The sequence below is a fragment of the Durio zibethinus genome, chromosome 6 (assembly GCF_047325235.1).
Source record: "Durio zibethinus cultivar Kanyao isolate XHJ-2024 chromosome 6, ASM4732523v1, whole genome shotgun sequence".
Taxonomy (NCBI): Eukaryota; Viridiplantae; Streptophyta; class Magnoliopsida; order Malvales; family Malvaceae; genus Durio; species Durio zibethinus.
This window is the reverse complement of record NC_143167.1, coordinates 2048031-2063375: the sequence shown is the minus strand read 5'-3', so window position 1 is coordinate 2063375 and position 15345 is coordinate 2048031. Positions and strand designations below refer to the sequence as shown.

Sequence of the window (15345 nt, the reverse complement as noted above, 5' to 3'; positions counted from 1 at the left end):
CAGTAATTAAAAAATAGCAAGTAGCATTTTAAGAGCACCAATAATAGAGTCGATATTAGATCTCCAGCCTAGTTGTAATAAAAACACAAAAAAATTTATGGCAAAAAAAAAAAAAAAAGGACTAAGAGCACATTAGTTTAATAAAATGTGTGGTAAAACGGTACCGTTTGGCTTTGCAATTTACGTTTTAATTCTTTCTATAATATGGGATGAAAGAAGAGTTTATATATGATGTTAAATATATAAATATTATATATTTTCAATAAATAAAATGATATCAGTAAATATAAAATTTTATGAGCTTTAAAATAAATTTTAAAAATTAATTAAAATTTTTTTTTTCTCATAAGATAATGGTATCTGATTCATTGATAAAATAAACTCGTCTATAAAATAAAAACGTACGCAAACTCATAAAATAAACTAGGAATTTGACTGTCAATGCTACTGCAAGAACTGCAAATAAAAAACAGTCCTTATTTGTTTCCTAGCTGTTGTCAGTCGCATCCCCATTTTGAACTCTCTCCACTTCCCCCCCTCGGCTCTTCTCCATTTCACACTTTCTTCCCTTTCCTATAAAATCCAAACATTGCCCATCTCTTCTTTCTTCACTTCCTCCCCTCTTAATCAGGTGAAATCACTTTCTTTCCCCTCTTTCTCTCTCTTTACTACCACTTTCTCTCCCTTGTAATGTCTCATTCTCTTTCTTTTGTTGTTTGTGTTGTTGGGTTTTTCAGATAGAGAGAAAAGAAAGTGCAATGGCGCTCAGTTCTAGAGGGAGAACGACAGAGTTTGGGGTTGTATCAAGGAAGTGGAAAGAGAGGGAAATAAGCCCAGAAAGAAACAAAGTCTGGATTGAACCCATGCCTCACAACAACAACAACAACAAGTCTTCCAATACTGAAAGAAAAGTTGCTGTTGTTTACTATTTGTCTAGAAATGGTCAGCTGGAACACCCTCATTTCATGGAAGTTCCTCTCTATTCTAATGATGGGCTCTATCTCAAAGGTAAGATAATTAAACCCCCAAATGCACTTCCTTTTCTTTCTGAGTTTTGTCTAAAAGAACATCAAATTTTGCAAAACTTTCTTTGCTTCGTTTTTCTTTTTCTATCTCTGTTGTTTGGTTTCTAAGAAAATTAAGAGGACTTCAAGATTTTGAATTTACTTTCACGTTCCAAGAAATGCCTTCTGCCAAATGGTTATAACTATCTGTTGCAGCTGACAAAAAGGGAACTTTCTGTTTTCTCCTAAAGAAAAAAAATGTAAAAAAAGTGATCTTTTCTCCGGGAAAAACAAAAGAATAAGCTTAAACTTTGAAAAGCTTTCCTTTTTCTCCTCTTTTTTTTTTTTTTTCACTTTGTCTGGATGCTGAGTAAAGCGCCGGGTTTTCCTATATTCCTAACATTTTTTCACGGCAACCAACAGATTATTAATTTAATATTCTAACTTTTTCTTCAGATGTAATCAACCGCCTAAACCTCCTTCGAGGCAAAGGCATGGCTGGTCTATTTTCTTGGTCCTCCAAACGGTAACACTATCACTCATTCCCAACCGTTTGATCAGATTACCATTTCCCTTCACAGTCGATATTAATTGTTTGTTTTAATTGTTGAAACTCAGGAGTTACAAAAACGGCTTCGTTTGGCACGACTTAGCAGAGAACGATTTCATTTATCCATCTCACGGCCAAGAATACGTTCTCAAAGGATCCGAGATTCTCGACCACACGATAAGCTCTCAAGCCCTCGAACTAACGTCTTCTTCTTTTCGATTACCAAAACCGCAAGAGTCTCAAAAGTCAGAGAACGAGCATGATTTTCCGTCAATCAGACGCCGGAGGAATCAGTCTTGGAGTTCCATTGATCTCCATGAATACAAAGTTTACAAGGCTGAGTCGAGCTCTGAGTCAACTCAGAGACTCGCTGCTGATGCGTCGACTCAGACTGATGAGAAGGGGAGAAGAAGAAAACAGGCGGTGGTTAAGGAAGCGGATATTGAAGAGCTGCAAACTCAGAGTCAAAGTCAAGAGTTGGAGCAGAATCAGACTACGGAGCTGAGCGTGGAAGAGATTTCACCTCCACCGTCGGATTCGAGTCCGGAGACATTGGAATCCTTGATGAAAGCTGATGGACGGTTGAGATTGTGCAATGGTGGTGATAACGAAGATAACTTGAATCGGACTGCTGAGAGTTGCCCAAGTGGGAGAATGAAGGCGTCGTCCGTTTTGATGCAGTTGATATCATGCGGTTCGATTTCGTTTAAGGATTGTGGCCCCAGCTCGGAGGGGGATGAAGGGTTCTCGTTGATTGGGCACTACAAATCAAGGTTGCCACGCGGAGCAGGGAATTGTAAGCAGGTCGGGAAAGAAGCAGGGATTGAGAGGGAAATCGGGAGCTTCTCAAGGGTAAGCTTGGAAGATAAAGAATATTTTAGTGGGAGCTTGATTGAGACCAAGAAAGAGGATCTACCTGCCTTGAAGAGATCTTCTTCTTACAATGCTGATAGGTAATTACCAAAATTAATGCACAAAATTTATTTTGAAGCATTTTAACTATGAATTACTTTTAAGTTTTGTCTGATTAGACACAATTTGGATTAATAGTTTTGGATTGCCTAGTATTAGACAAGTTTTTGTTTTGTTAAATATAAATTTTTGCTCGTAATTACTATTTTATTTTTATTTAAGGAAATAAGGAAACAGTTGTGATCTTTGGTCGTATTTTTAACAAGTTAGCCTTAATGGTTATCAAGCAAACACTTGATTTTGGCATAAACCAAATACTAAAGCCTGATAAGAGTGAAGTGAAGGAGCATTGATGATGATACAATGAGTAAATAGCTATGAAGTTTTACTTGAAAAATGAACTGTTAATTACCTGGAAAGCAAGCCAATAAAGTGGATCTTACCTTGCCTTTCCTGGAATCTTAAGTCAGACTATTGATTCTATTTCTGAATCAGTCCTGCTGGCATGTTTTGGGTATTGAATGTAAGATTCGTACAGGGTTTTGGCAGAAACGCCAGCTAAAGCTATTCATTTTGTTGCACAGATATAATCGGTTTTTGGTGTACATGTCTTCAATATCTCTTCTTTTCTCATCTTTTTTGCTATCAGCTTTCTGACCTTTTATGACAGATCATATTAATTGCTGGCCCTCCACGTTAATACGCCGAATTCAAATCCGACATGGTCCCAGAATTAAAATCTTAGTTGGGTTTTAATGTAATGAAATTTATACGAAACTTATCCAATAAATAAATAATCTACTTTAGTACTAGGATTGAAGGAGGGACCAAGTAAAAAAAACAAAGTCTGTTATGATTTTAAGCTTATTAGATAAACAACTGCCGAAACATTAATTCCTGTTAGATGGTTGATTTCCTTGAGATTTGTTTTTGCTTGTTGCTTTTATCATTGGATTAATTTGGGAAATTTTTAATTATCAGGAGCTCGCAGTTGCAGTTGGAAGAAAAGGAGATAGACGGAGTGCGTGCAAAGTGCATACCAAGGAAGCAGAAAACTGTGTCAACGAAGAAAGAAGGCAACATAATCGCAGATAGCTGTGGTGGTGAAAATGGAAGCAATAGTCAAATGGGAAGCAAAAGGCATGATGTCTAGATTATCATTGTTCATTGGAACTTAGCAATGTGAATTGTACTAGTTCTTAGTTTTGTAACAAACAGAGAGAAGTGAATGACAATGGAAAGATATTATAGGCAAAGTATGCAGCAATGTATTGCAAGCTACGGCAAGGTGAGCCCGCTCAATGAGAGGAGCAGTAAGGTTGGGGAATCTTGTAAAGCTCTCTTGTTGAAGCGTGTAAATTTGTCCATTTCAGTTTGGAGCTTTCAGCTAAGGTCAACTTATGGTGCCTTGGTTTTTGAGGGAGTAACTGAGTGGGTTCAATTTGTCTTAATTTCGGTGTATTTGCACTAACATCTAGTAGTTTTAGGTCCTTTTTTGACTCAAGTTGATTTGACTTTGAGACATGGGAAATGGAATTTCATCTTAGGTATTATCATCTGCTTTGGTCTTTGGCTCCATTGCGGGAAAGTTGTCTTCTTCATGGCTGGCCTGACATGGAGATTGGAGATGTGAAACTTGAAGAAAGTACACCATGAAAGTTCCAACATTTGCTTTGCAAATTTCCACTACCATTTGGCAGATCTTCGCCATTAAATGTTCACTGTCCTTGCAATTCAATATTTTAAGAGAGTTGGATGGCGTAATATCTGGTATTGAACAATCTGTTTAGCTAGTGTCCATGTGAACGAGCCTGAAAGCTTGCAGTTTTGATGATTCCAGATCAATACCCTTTTACAAATCGGAGAAAAAAAAAATCGAGACAGCTTATAGTGAAAGATAAATGAAAAACGAGCCATGGTTTTGTACTCTCAAAGTTGTGCGTAAAGGAAGAATCCATGGCCAATTGCCCTCTGCCCCAATAATACTACACATCAAATAAACATCACCTCTAGTTATAACTGGTGTGTGCGCGTGTATGTGTAGATCTGTACCATCCCATTCCATTGATTTATTAGACTATCCAATATGTGAAAAAGAGGATAGAAATTACAGTCGCTGCTTACTTTTTAGGGAATAAATTGATAAGCAAGCTCCCCTCAAACAAGAGAGGAAGCAAGTTTCAATGCTAAAGCCCTGCTAGCTAACCAGTAAGCAACTCAGTTGCATTGCATTGTCCAGGATAATTAATGAATCAATCAATATAAATGTTCCCCTTTGGGTTCCTACACAGGTGACCTGCAACATAAATTGGTTTTGCGAGCTACTGCCCGCATGAATTTCAGATTCGGTCGCCAGAATGATGAAAGTCTCATATGGATTGGCCTGCAATAGATTGAAAGGAAAAATCTGACCCATCACATTCCAGCGCTGAATTAGGGAAACCAAAGACGGGATATTGGGCTATTGAGACACATTAACAGAATGAAAATCCAGAGTCACCATTGACCAAGTCAGTTTTGATGGGCTTTGGTGGTTTGAGGGATTGTGATGTACGTAGAGACATAGTAAATTCCGGGTGTTGGCTATGCGTTTACTGTTGGTTACGGACTCGCCTCTCACAGTGAAGAACCCCAGGTTCAGGCTTGTTTAAAGGCCGAAATCAATAGCAACTTGTAGTACTAAATTTTGCCTAATTCTATAATGTATTTTACAAGGCTTATAACTTAAAACCTCATGCAGCCCAAAGGGCCTAAGAGGGGCTTTGTTTCCATAGGCAAACTTTCCTTATTTGACGTGAAGTGTGAAGTGTGAAGTGTGAAGTGTGAAGTGCGAAGTGCGAAGTGTGAGGTGTGAACATGATTGTGTTAATTAGAAAATCAGGCTGCTCACAAGCAAGGCAAACATCTTCATAAGTCCGTAACCCTAAGCATCAAAATTTGATTACTCAAAATTTAATTTATATAATTTTTTATTTTTAAATTATGATATTTTTGTATAAAAAATAAAAAACCAATCTAGTCTCAACATAAATTTTGATTTCTTAAAATCCCTAATTAATGTACAAATTCTACCCACTATGCCACATGAATTTCTTTTTTTCGAAAGGTTATACTATATGAATTTCAATAGAAAATAATGAAAAATAAACATATGAGCTTTATATACATATATGAGATATAGTACTTGATTTTTTTTTATTTAATTTGAAACATGGAACTAACATAACTAAAAAAAAAAAAAAATTAAAGAGCAAACAAAATTTGTCAAAACTGTCATGCTTCGTGCTATTAGATAAAAGATGAATGATAGTAAGCAAATAAACTTCTTTCTTTACATTGGAAAAAAATATATAACTTCTTGCTTTGTGTGTTAAATTACCTTGTTCTGTGTATAAATTGGTAATGTGTGATAATATTAACTTTTTTTTATTTTAATGACAAATTTAAAATTAAATTAAAAAAAAAAAAAAACTTATTTTGCTAAGCATATACGTAATGACCAAACTAACCACAATTAAACCAGATGGCATTTTAGTCATTCTAATTACCAATTGGCCTTCCAATTCTTTTAGTCATCCCATATTTATATATATATATATATATATATATATATATATATATATATATATATATAGATAGATATGTAGTCATGACATGTAAAAATAATTTGTTTACATAATTTTTCTCTCGATTTTGAGAGAATCTCTCCAAAAGTTTAAAACAAAAACCTCTCTTTTCTTCCTACGAAAAATCTGAACATGTTTTAGTAGTGGTTATAAAGAAAAAAAGATTGTCTCTACCAAATTCCAATGCCCATGTCTTTTGTTTCTGGTGTCACATTGTCTTGAAACAAACACTTTCAAAGTTCTTTACTTCCCTGTTGATTTCTCACCAGGTAAACATGAAAAACTATATAGCTTCTCTGTTCTTTTCCTTTCCTATTTCATCAAAGTTTCTCCTTTTATGCATGCTTTGAAAACCATTGAACACAAAGCTACCGTGTTTCTTTCATATAGTTATTGCATGTTAGTTGTCACTATTCCTTTCATGATCCTTTTATTTTTCTTTGTCTCATGGTTTATGATAAATATTATGGTTTTATGATTAATGGGTTTTAGTCTTTTTGATGAATTCTAATACAGTTATTATAATTCTTGTTTTGTTGAAGTTAGTGGGTTTTGTTTTTGGATTCAATTGGTGTCTATTTTTGGGCTGATGGGTCCTGTAAGAGGGTTAAAGAAAAGGCGGAAGATGGAGAAGAAACCTGAAGAAAATGCTTCTGGTTCTGGTTCCGGTTCTTCAGAGAAGGAACGGTCTGTTGATTGGTGGGATGAACTTTCCAAGAGGATGAATGGTATTTTTTTAACAGTTTTATTGGTTCACCATATCAGACTCTTGACTTTTGTTCTGTTTTTATTATCTTTATTTGGAACTGCTCTTTTTGGTTGTGGTGTATAGATATTTGCTTTAGTTGATCATTCCTGGCACGGCAGATATTTAAATTTCTGTTAGCAGTTGACAGATTTTCAGTTCATGGGTTGAGTTCAATTTTGGAAATTTTGACTGGTTTTACGATTTACATCATATTCGAGTTATATATACTGATACATAGAAAATGCAGTTGGGAACACATAAGCAGGATCCCTAATCTGACTTTCAAGTCGTTCTTTTATGTTATTGAATGGAAAAGAGGACAAGATAATATTCTTTTTAATATTATGTATATAGAAATTGTGGGCACACAGTAAAATCCAAGGAAATAAGATTATCTGTTTAGATAATGCTGTTGCTTATATTTACTCTATGCTTTACAAGAAACTCAGCCTTAGCTCTGTCTGAATATGAAAATCTTTTGAAGCTCAGAATGCTTAAGTTGTTTTCAAATAGCTAATGCAGTTGAAAAACTGATTCTTATCTTACGTTTAAAGTTGTCATTTGATTTACTTTGAGCAATGGTTTAAGTGTAAAATTAATGGGACTCTATTCGTGCGAAGAGGACTTGGAAATAAAAGGCTGGTTATTGGCTTAATGTAGATAACTTTTTTTTTTTTGGTGCACCTAATTGCAGATAACTTGAGTATACATTAGTAAGTTGGTTGTATTAGCCAATGTAGGTGAGACAAAAGATCATTTTCTTATTCTTGTTCCTCATCATTTTCTTGATTTATTTATCTTATTCTTCATCCTTTGATCTTAAAGATTTTGACCTGTTGCTTTATGTTAATGGTTGTTGTCCAGTAGGTCTTCTAGAATATTGCTTTTGTTCTGCCAGAAACATGCCATCAATGGTATGATTGGGTTTCCTTTTCATGAATATGTTATCTTTCACATGTATCTAGTTCTTATTTCTTCAGTCATCATATGTTGATTGAAAATGCTAAGGAGAAGGTAAATCTGCAATTATAATCCATTGAACATGAAAAGTTACTGATAAAGTAGATCAAATTAGTGATTCATCAGGTTATTAGGCAGGAACTATATTCCCTTCATGTTTCTTGATTCATATTCTTCATTGTGGAGTTTAAATCCACAATGTCCTGTAGTATCTTCTTCGATAACAAGGGTTTTGACTGCTCAAAACTAAGTCTTATTATGTTCTGACAAAAATATGTCGCTTCTTGATGAGAAATTACTAGTGTTAAAACCTTGAAATAATTGTAGAAGGCTGTAAGAGCAAATACTGCCACTGGGAGCAGATAGTTTGGACATAAGTACTCCTGTAGAAACATATGCATTAGATTGAATTAATTTAAGTAAAATGTTGCTGTTGAATATATGATAAGTTCTTTTGGTTTTAAGAAGTAGGATGATTTGTCATCTCATAGCCAGTAGGTTACGCCATTAGTTGCTAATCCAAGGAACAGAATACTGCATACTTGCTATTGTTATTCCTCTTATTCCTTATTTCTATTTCCATTGTTTTCTTTGATTGTTTCCTTACTGCTGATTTATCTTGTATTTTGTTGCTGTGTATCTAGTGATTCTTGTCGTGTTATATTGAAATTCAATGCATCATCCAAGGCCACATTAGTGTTAGTTACTTATAATATGTTAAAAAATTAAATAGCTGATAATCTTATGTCTTAACCAGAATGTTTGATAGGTTGAAATTTTTTGTTTCTCCCACTTTAAGCTATTTGCAGAATGATATCTTTTCATAACATTTATTTTAGCTACAGTTGACAATTCTGTAGATTATAATGACATAGTGTTGTTAATAACTATAGGGTTTGTCAATTAGGATAGATTAAGAAGTTAAGGGCTTGAGGCAGATTTGGAGAAAATAAGCTTTTCTTGGTAAAGAAATTGTAAATTAAGCTATTATGATCTCCTCAACCTACTTAAAGAGTTTCCTGATCAAATTCAGGATACTATAGGAGCAACACATAGGAGTTATATCATGTTCATTGCCCTTGTTCCATGAGCCTTCTTTTCTTGGGTCCATAAAATAAAATGATGAGGACCACTCTAAGTTTTGTAACATAACTTCCTTTTACTCTCTCAACAAGATGTGAATTATCTTTATGATGATAAGTAATGGCAGAATGCATTAATCATGTCTATTGAAACTTCTGGGTTAGTACTAGCAACTAAAAACTGTGCATACTTCCAGCAAGAATGTACACTGTTAATATTTCGAACCGGCTGTTTTCGGTCACCTATTGGTTTTTACAAGCCCTAACTAGTAATTGATGCAAATTGGATTCAACAGAAGCTGTCATGTTTCAGCTTTATGTGCAATGTTTGCATATTTAATGTTTCTAAATGGGCATGTTTTACCCTATATAATACAATTATTTATGCATGTGTATAAATCGGACATTAACTTTCACTGGCAAAACTATTCGTATATTTTGCATTCCTATGATTATTTTGTCCATCGAAAAGGGATCAAACAAGTTGCATTTGTTCATTGATAAGCTAATCCTGATAGTTGAAATAATGTTTAAGAGTTACTAGTGAAATCCCACAGATCATCTACACCGACCCTATATATTTCATGTGTAAATACTGCTTTCTTCTTATTGGCTTATTCTGTCTGTAGGTGTCCAATCACCATCTAAAGGTCTGGATAAGTTCAAATCTGTTTTAAAAATTTCCAGAAAAACTTTCAACTACATATGTTCACTTGTGAAGGAAGATATGACGGCTAAGCCAGGACGTTTTACATTTTCAAATGGTAAACCTGTGTCTTTTGAAGATCAAGTAGCTGTAGCTTTGAGAAGGCTAAGCTCTGGTGAATCACTAGTGACGGTTGGTGATTTGTTTGGGCTGCATCATTCAACTGTCTCACAATTGACTTGGCGCTTTGTGGAGTCCATGGAAGAAAGGGGTCTTCACCATCTGCAATGGCCTTCCACTGAAGCAGAAATGACAGAAATAAAGTCCAAATTTGAAAAGATTCAAGGTCTTCCTAATTGCTGTGGTGTGATTGACACTACTCACGTCATGATGTGCTTGCCTTCATCAGACCCTGCAAATAAAGTGTGGCTTGATCATGAGAAGAATCACAGCATGGTCTTGCAAGCAATTGTGGACCCTGAAATGAGGTTCAGGGACATTGTCACTGGGTGGCCGGGTAAAATTGAAGACTGGTTGGTGTTTCAGAGTTCAAATTTCTATAAACTGTGTGATAAAGGAGAGAGATTGAATAGGAAAAAACTTGAGCTCTCTGAAGGATCAGAAATAAGGGAATACATAATTGGGGATTTAGGCTATCCTTTATTACCCTATCTTGTTATTCCTTACGAGGGGAAGGAACTACAAGAACTAAGAGCTGACTTTAATAAAAGGCATTCTGCAACTCGGCTGGTGGCACACAGGGCTTTGGCAAGGCTCAAGGAAATGTGGAAGATTATCCAAGGGGTGATGTGGAGACCTGACAAACATAAGTTACCAAGGATCATCCTGGTTTGCTGTTTGCTTCATAACATTGTTATTGACTTGGAAGATGATGTGCAGGATGACGTGTCTCTGTCTTGTGACCATGATTCAGGTTACCACCAACGCATTTGTGGATCTGCTGACATCAAGGGTATACACCTGAGAGATAAACTTTCTCTCTACTTGTCAGAGAAATTGCCACCTCAACTATTTTCCGTTTTCGATTCCTGATTGGTAGTTTCTTCACATACAAAAGGTTTAAATATGATCTTTCGAAGACAATCATTTCATTGAAGTTGGTTTTCTTCTGTTTGATTTAAAATTGTAGAAGTTAAAATAAGCATTGCATTTTTATTCGAAGCTTCCCAAATTGTAAAGTGATGATTGAGACAGCATGGGAGAAATTTAGATGTTTTCGACAGTTCATACAATGTCCAGAGGTGATTGAAAACTGTGTCCTGTTTCTCCCAAGTGTTCGAGTATCTGTAAATCCCTCTTTATCAGATGGTGTTGATGATAACTGATCCGTGGAGTCTAGCTCACCTTCTCCGTATGTCGTGGATTTAAAGTGTAAAACTAAGAATGCTGTCAGTTCGTCTTTTAGTCCCTAACAAAGTTGAGTGCTGCCGTGGCAGCAGGAAGAAGGTTCTTCCAGGAAAACAGCAAATGTGATGGACTTGATCGTATGACTGAGGAAATCAATTTTTCAAAAGCAGATGTTGATGGAAACCTCCTGATGAAAACCAAAAACTATCTCCTTTGGATTGTGAGAATCTTTACATATTGTCACCTTATTCATCCTCCCTTCAACCTTCCCGAGTGTTTTCAATCTTCTAATGGAAACGTCTCCTGGAATTTGTTAGCAGTTTTATTTTGATTGAATAAACCATTGGCATTCAGTGATCATTTATTATTTTGCTTTGAATAAAGACCTCAGATCAGAACAACCAAAGTTCCACACTTCTTTAATTCGAGATTAGTTACTATCTGTTACTGTATAATTTAATCCCACATTCCCATTTAAGTTACACCATCAACAAAAGCAAAAAGGCAATTTTACCATTTAATATGAAGGAAACTTATCAGTGAAAAAAGTCAGCTCATTACCACCAATGAAGCTGTTTTTAAACTCCACTTAGCAGGTAATGTAAGTATCCGACTGGCAATGGCCAAGAAAGTAAGAAAAAAGCACTACTAACTTAGCTACGTTAGCATTACATAAATACGGGCCTTGTCAGAAGCCCAGTCTTAAAAAACAGAAACAAAAAATATCCGACCTGCCGGATTCGAACCAGCGACCTAAGGATTGTCTGTTGGTTTTAATCCCACTACAGTCCTCCGCTCTACCAACTGAGCTAAGGTCGGGTCCGCGAAAAGGTCCTAAAAACTACGTGACAGTTGAAAATCACTCGAGTTGAGGCCTATTCCGTACGGTGGAAAAGTTCACTGGAGCCATTCAGTCACGACCATAGCCAACAAAAACAAGCAGTTTTCACAGTGACCAAGTAAGCACGGCTCAGAGTTATCTACACTAATTGTAGAGATTACAACAGGATTCAAACTAGACCTGACATCACTAGAAGCTCATGCCAAGTTGCCAACTTCCTGCTGCACATTCTTTAACTAGAGTTTCTCTATCGCCAGTGGCTACCACCTGCAGAACCAAAGAACAGCAAGAGGCCAATCAAATTATAAAGCTTGCATCTTGTAATAACAATCTTCAGAAATCAGATTATGATTCAATTATTAATTAGATTGTGTTAAGTCAGTGCCAATTAACTCTTAGCATTTTAACAATTAGCGGAAACACTGCAGAAAACCATCATGCCATTATCATTTTTTTTTTTTCATTTTAATGTGTATCTCGTTAAGAAAATTTCAGAGATAGTGCAAGGGAGGACAAATTATCAAAGATACATTCAGATTGTAAAATGGTTTTGAAAAGAGTAGAGCCAAAAAACCTTCAAAGACACACTCAACAAAATTTGTCCTGGATGGATGATATGAATGTCTCAGACCACGATTGCTTTACAAATTCTGGAACCACAGATTCACCTATAAATGGGTTCCAAAGACGTCCACCAGGTCCACCAAGGACCCACCTTACTTTTGCTGGAGGGCTGGTATAATCAAGCATTGGATCAACCTCTACACTAGATTTTTGTTTCTTCCGAGAACCAGAAGTTCTTGATGGCTGAAAAACAAAAGGTTCACAACTGGTAAATTTTTAATTTTAAAATAGTTATTTCTCTAACTCAACATGGAACGTTTGCGTGGTTGCAATACCCCAGGGGTGGTTGTTGTTCTTTTGGCATCTTCTGGGTATTTCAAAACAATTTGTGGGGAACGGTCCCCACCCGAAATGTATTTCCCATAACCGGGATTCTGTAAGGGCAGCACTATAAATTAAAACCACGAATTCATCCTTAACAAAAGTCAACAGTTTAAAAGCTCAGATGCATCATCTGCCTTTAGTACCTCGGTAGCAGCTGCACTTGCTTCCATCTCTGCAAGGTATCTCTCAACGGCTATGATGGAACGAAATCGCTTTCCTGTCTCCGGCTCAATGTAATACTGCAGACAGATTACCGTTTCTAAAATTTCTCAGTTGCAAAACGAAATTTAATGAACTTCTAGACAAGTAAACAGGATATCAGTCTTTCTCTTCTTGACTCAGTTAAAAGTAGATTGATAAGAGTATTTCTTTAACCTCTGCTACTGTAAAGAAGCGCCTTATCTTAAGTCATCAAATTAAAAGACACAAAAAGACATCTCATTGACAGAAAGCAAGAACTGAATGCACACTTAAACAAAACCATAAGACTATGGATCATTCAGGAATATCTGTATATATTATTGGTGTTATAAAAAAGCCTAAAAACTTAAAAGTAAAAGTCAAGCATGCAAGAGTACCCTGTCAATGACTCCAGCATATCTAACATTGCTACGGGGCTTTTCCTCAACAATCCAACCAGGAGGCAGCCTGAATGGTGTAGCACTCTTGAATACATGCGGCACAATTTGCATCTGCAAATTAGAATAATAGCACAGTTGCTGAGATCAAAACAAGCAAGAAAATAACTAATCCTCATGGTAACAAAAACATGAAATCACATTCAGCAATTAGAACTCACAGAATTTTTACTGTCAAATTTCACTCTCTGGGTTGAAGGAGTATATTCCATCCCTTCACATAGATAATTTTGAACAGAAATGAGGGAACGAAACTGCCGTCCAGACCCAGGTTCAGAGTAATACTGCAAAAAATAAGACGAAATTTCTCAAAACCTTGAGTCTTCTAACAAACAGGACATGAACTTGCTGACAAATTTTAAAGCTGAAACATACTGCATACTTTCCCTTATTTATAAGTTATGGAGACTAGGATTCGCAAATGGTAAAGTGGATTTTAGCCCAAATATTTTCTTTGATTTCCACAAATCTTCATCCAAATTAATAGAATAGAAATGCAAAGATCAACATTAGATTACACTGAAATTACCTTCTTTTTGTGAAATTTGCACATTTGCTTGCACAAATAACTCAATATTTTGCGGAAACAAGAAGAATGCTGGGGCTGAAAGTCTGGTTTCGATATTTATTTTGGCCTTTTTTTTTTCAAAAAATACAACGTATTTATCACATTTGAGTTTTGCAAATAAAACCAAATTAAAGACTTTCAGATAAACACCTCAAAACAAATGCATGCATGCATGCAGAGGAAGAGGAAGAGGAAAAAACCCTGTCAACTCGGCCGGGATGGGCTGCAGAGTTAACACGTGGCCTTTCCTCCACGACCCAACCACGTGGCAACTTGATAGGTGATTTGAATACAGGTGAGGTCGGATTGGGCTCCACAATCCGCACTTGCATTGTGCTGGCATCGTGGGCCTCTCGTTCTTTAGCCGCCGGAGGTGGCGTCTTCTTCGATTGTGACGATTTGCTCCTCATTTTATGGCTCTTTCAGAAATGTTTCAAGGTTCTTTTTCTCAGTTGGTGGTTTCGGAGTTCGGACTCTTTGATCAATGAAATGGGTTCGTTTCAAGGGAAATGATCGGGTCGGGTTACTTCCCGCTACTTTTGCAGCCGAGTTTTAGAGCAGTTGCTCCGTCATCTTCTCTAGCTTCTGGAGATCCCGCTGTTTACGCCTTATGCTTTTTACCTCGAAGAAAACGCCAGTTGAAATCGTCCTTTTTGTTATTTCTTATAAAGATCCATAGGATATGACTTGTAATTATATGTCTAAATTTCTATAACTTTATATTAATTTATTGATATATTTATTTCACTTGTCTATTAAAGTGGTTATTTAAATTTATAATAAAGATTATTTTATTATAATTAAAATTTTTATTAATACATAACAAAATAGATAATAATTTTAAGAGTAAGGAATGTATAAAACATTGCTTCACGTTAATATATGTTTTTCGCATTAAAATTATATCACGTTCTCATGTTATTAGAAAAAATTAACTACTCTCTTCGTCTCTATTTTTTTGTTTTGTATTAATTTTTATAGAGTTTAAAAATAGTTAACTTAATATATTTAATATTAAAATTAAAAATTTTTTATAAAATTAAAATTTCATGATTTTTAATGTTAAAAAATAACAAAAAAATCATAAAATATAATTTTAAAATATAAAAAAATAAGAATTATATATATAAAATAAATAAAACATAATTTTGAAACACCTCAAAAAGTAAAAATGGACAGAGAAAATGAGATAAAAAGAGTATTTATTAAAAATCACATGTTATAATTAAATGTCAATTATTTCTTTCAATAAATCTGTATATGTGACATGGTAGGAGTATTTATTAAATATCACATATAACAATTAAATGGTGATTATCTTTCAATAGATTTATGCATGTAACATGTAATGAATAATTAATTTTTTTAATAATATGATTATGAGACGTGGTTTTAATAAAAAAGATACATATTGATATGTGGTAACTGTTTCATATAATTTTTTTTAACCTTAA

The 15345-nt window shown here is 35.1% G+C and overlaps 2 protein-coding genes and 1 non-coding gene across 4 annotated transcripts; 1 reads left to right on the top strand and 2 right to left on the bottom strand.

The window, feature by feature from the left end:
• Window positions 1-615: 615 nt before the first annotated feature.
• On the top strand, window positions 616-4019 carry LOC111285310 (protein SOSEKI 5). The gene is made up of 5 exons (XM_022874684.2): window positions 616-631; window positions 738-1008; window positions 1461-1530; window positions 1623-2507; window positions 3448-4019. Exons 2-5 carry the CDS (start codon window positions 759-761, stop codon window positions 3617-3619), a joined length of 1377 nt encoding a protein of 458 aa, XP_022730419.2. The 5' UTR covers window positions 616-631; window positions 738-758; the 3' UTR covers window positions 3620-4019.
• Window positions 4020-11343: 7324 nt separating this feature from the next.
• Window positions 11344-14602, bottom strand: LOC111284217 (methyl-CpG-binding domain-containing protein 7). 2 transcript variants are annotated; one of them, XM_089761773.1, is made up of 7 exons: window positions 14092-14602; window positions 13485-13607; window positions 13264-13377; window positions 12829-12924; window positions 12637-12735; window positions 12312-12544; window positions 11344-12004 (listed from the first exon to the last, which is right to left on the bottom strand). In XM_089761773.1, the coding sequence occupies exons 1-6, from the start codon at window positions 14299-14301 to the stop codon at window positions 12326-12328; spliced, it is 861 nt and encodes a 286-aa protein (XP_089617899.1). In that variant the 5' UTR covers window positions 14302-14602; the 3' UTR covers window positions 11344-12004; window positions 12312-12325. The 2 variants fall into 2 exon arrangements, with proteins under 2 accessions (XP_089617899.1, XP_022728675.2); XM_022872940.2 differs by lacking the exon at window positions 12637-12735.
• TRNAY-GUA (transfer RNA tyrosine (anticodon GUA)) lies at window positions 11622-11715 on the bottom strand. The gene is made up of 2 exons: window positions 11679-11715; window positions 11622-11657 (listed from the first exon to the last, which is right to left on the bottom strand). It is a non-coding gene; the product is annotated as a tRNA-Tyr (tRNA).
• Window positions 14603-15345: the final 743 nt, after the last annotated feature.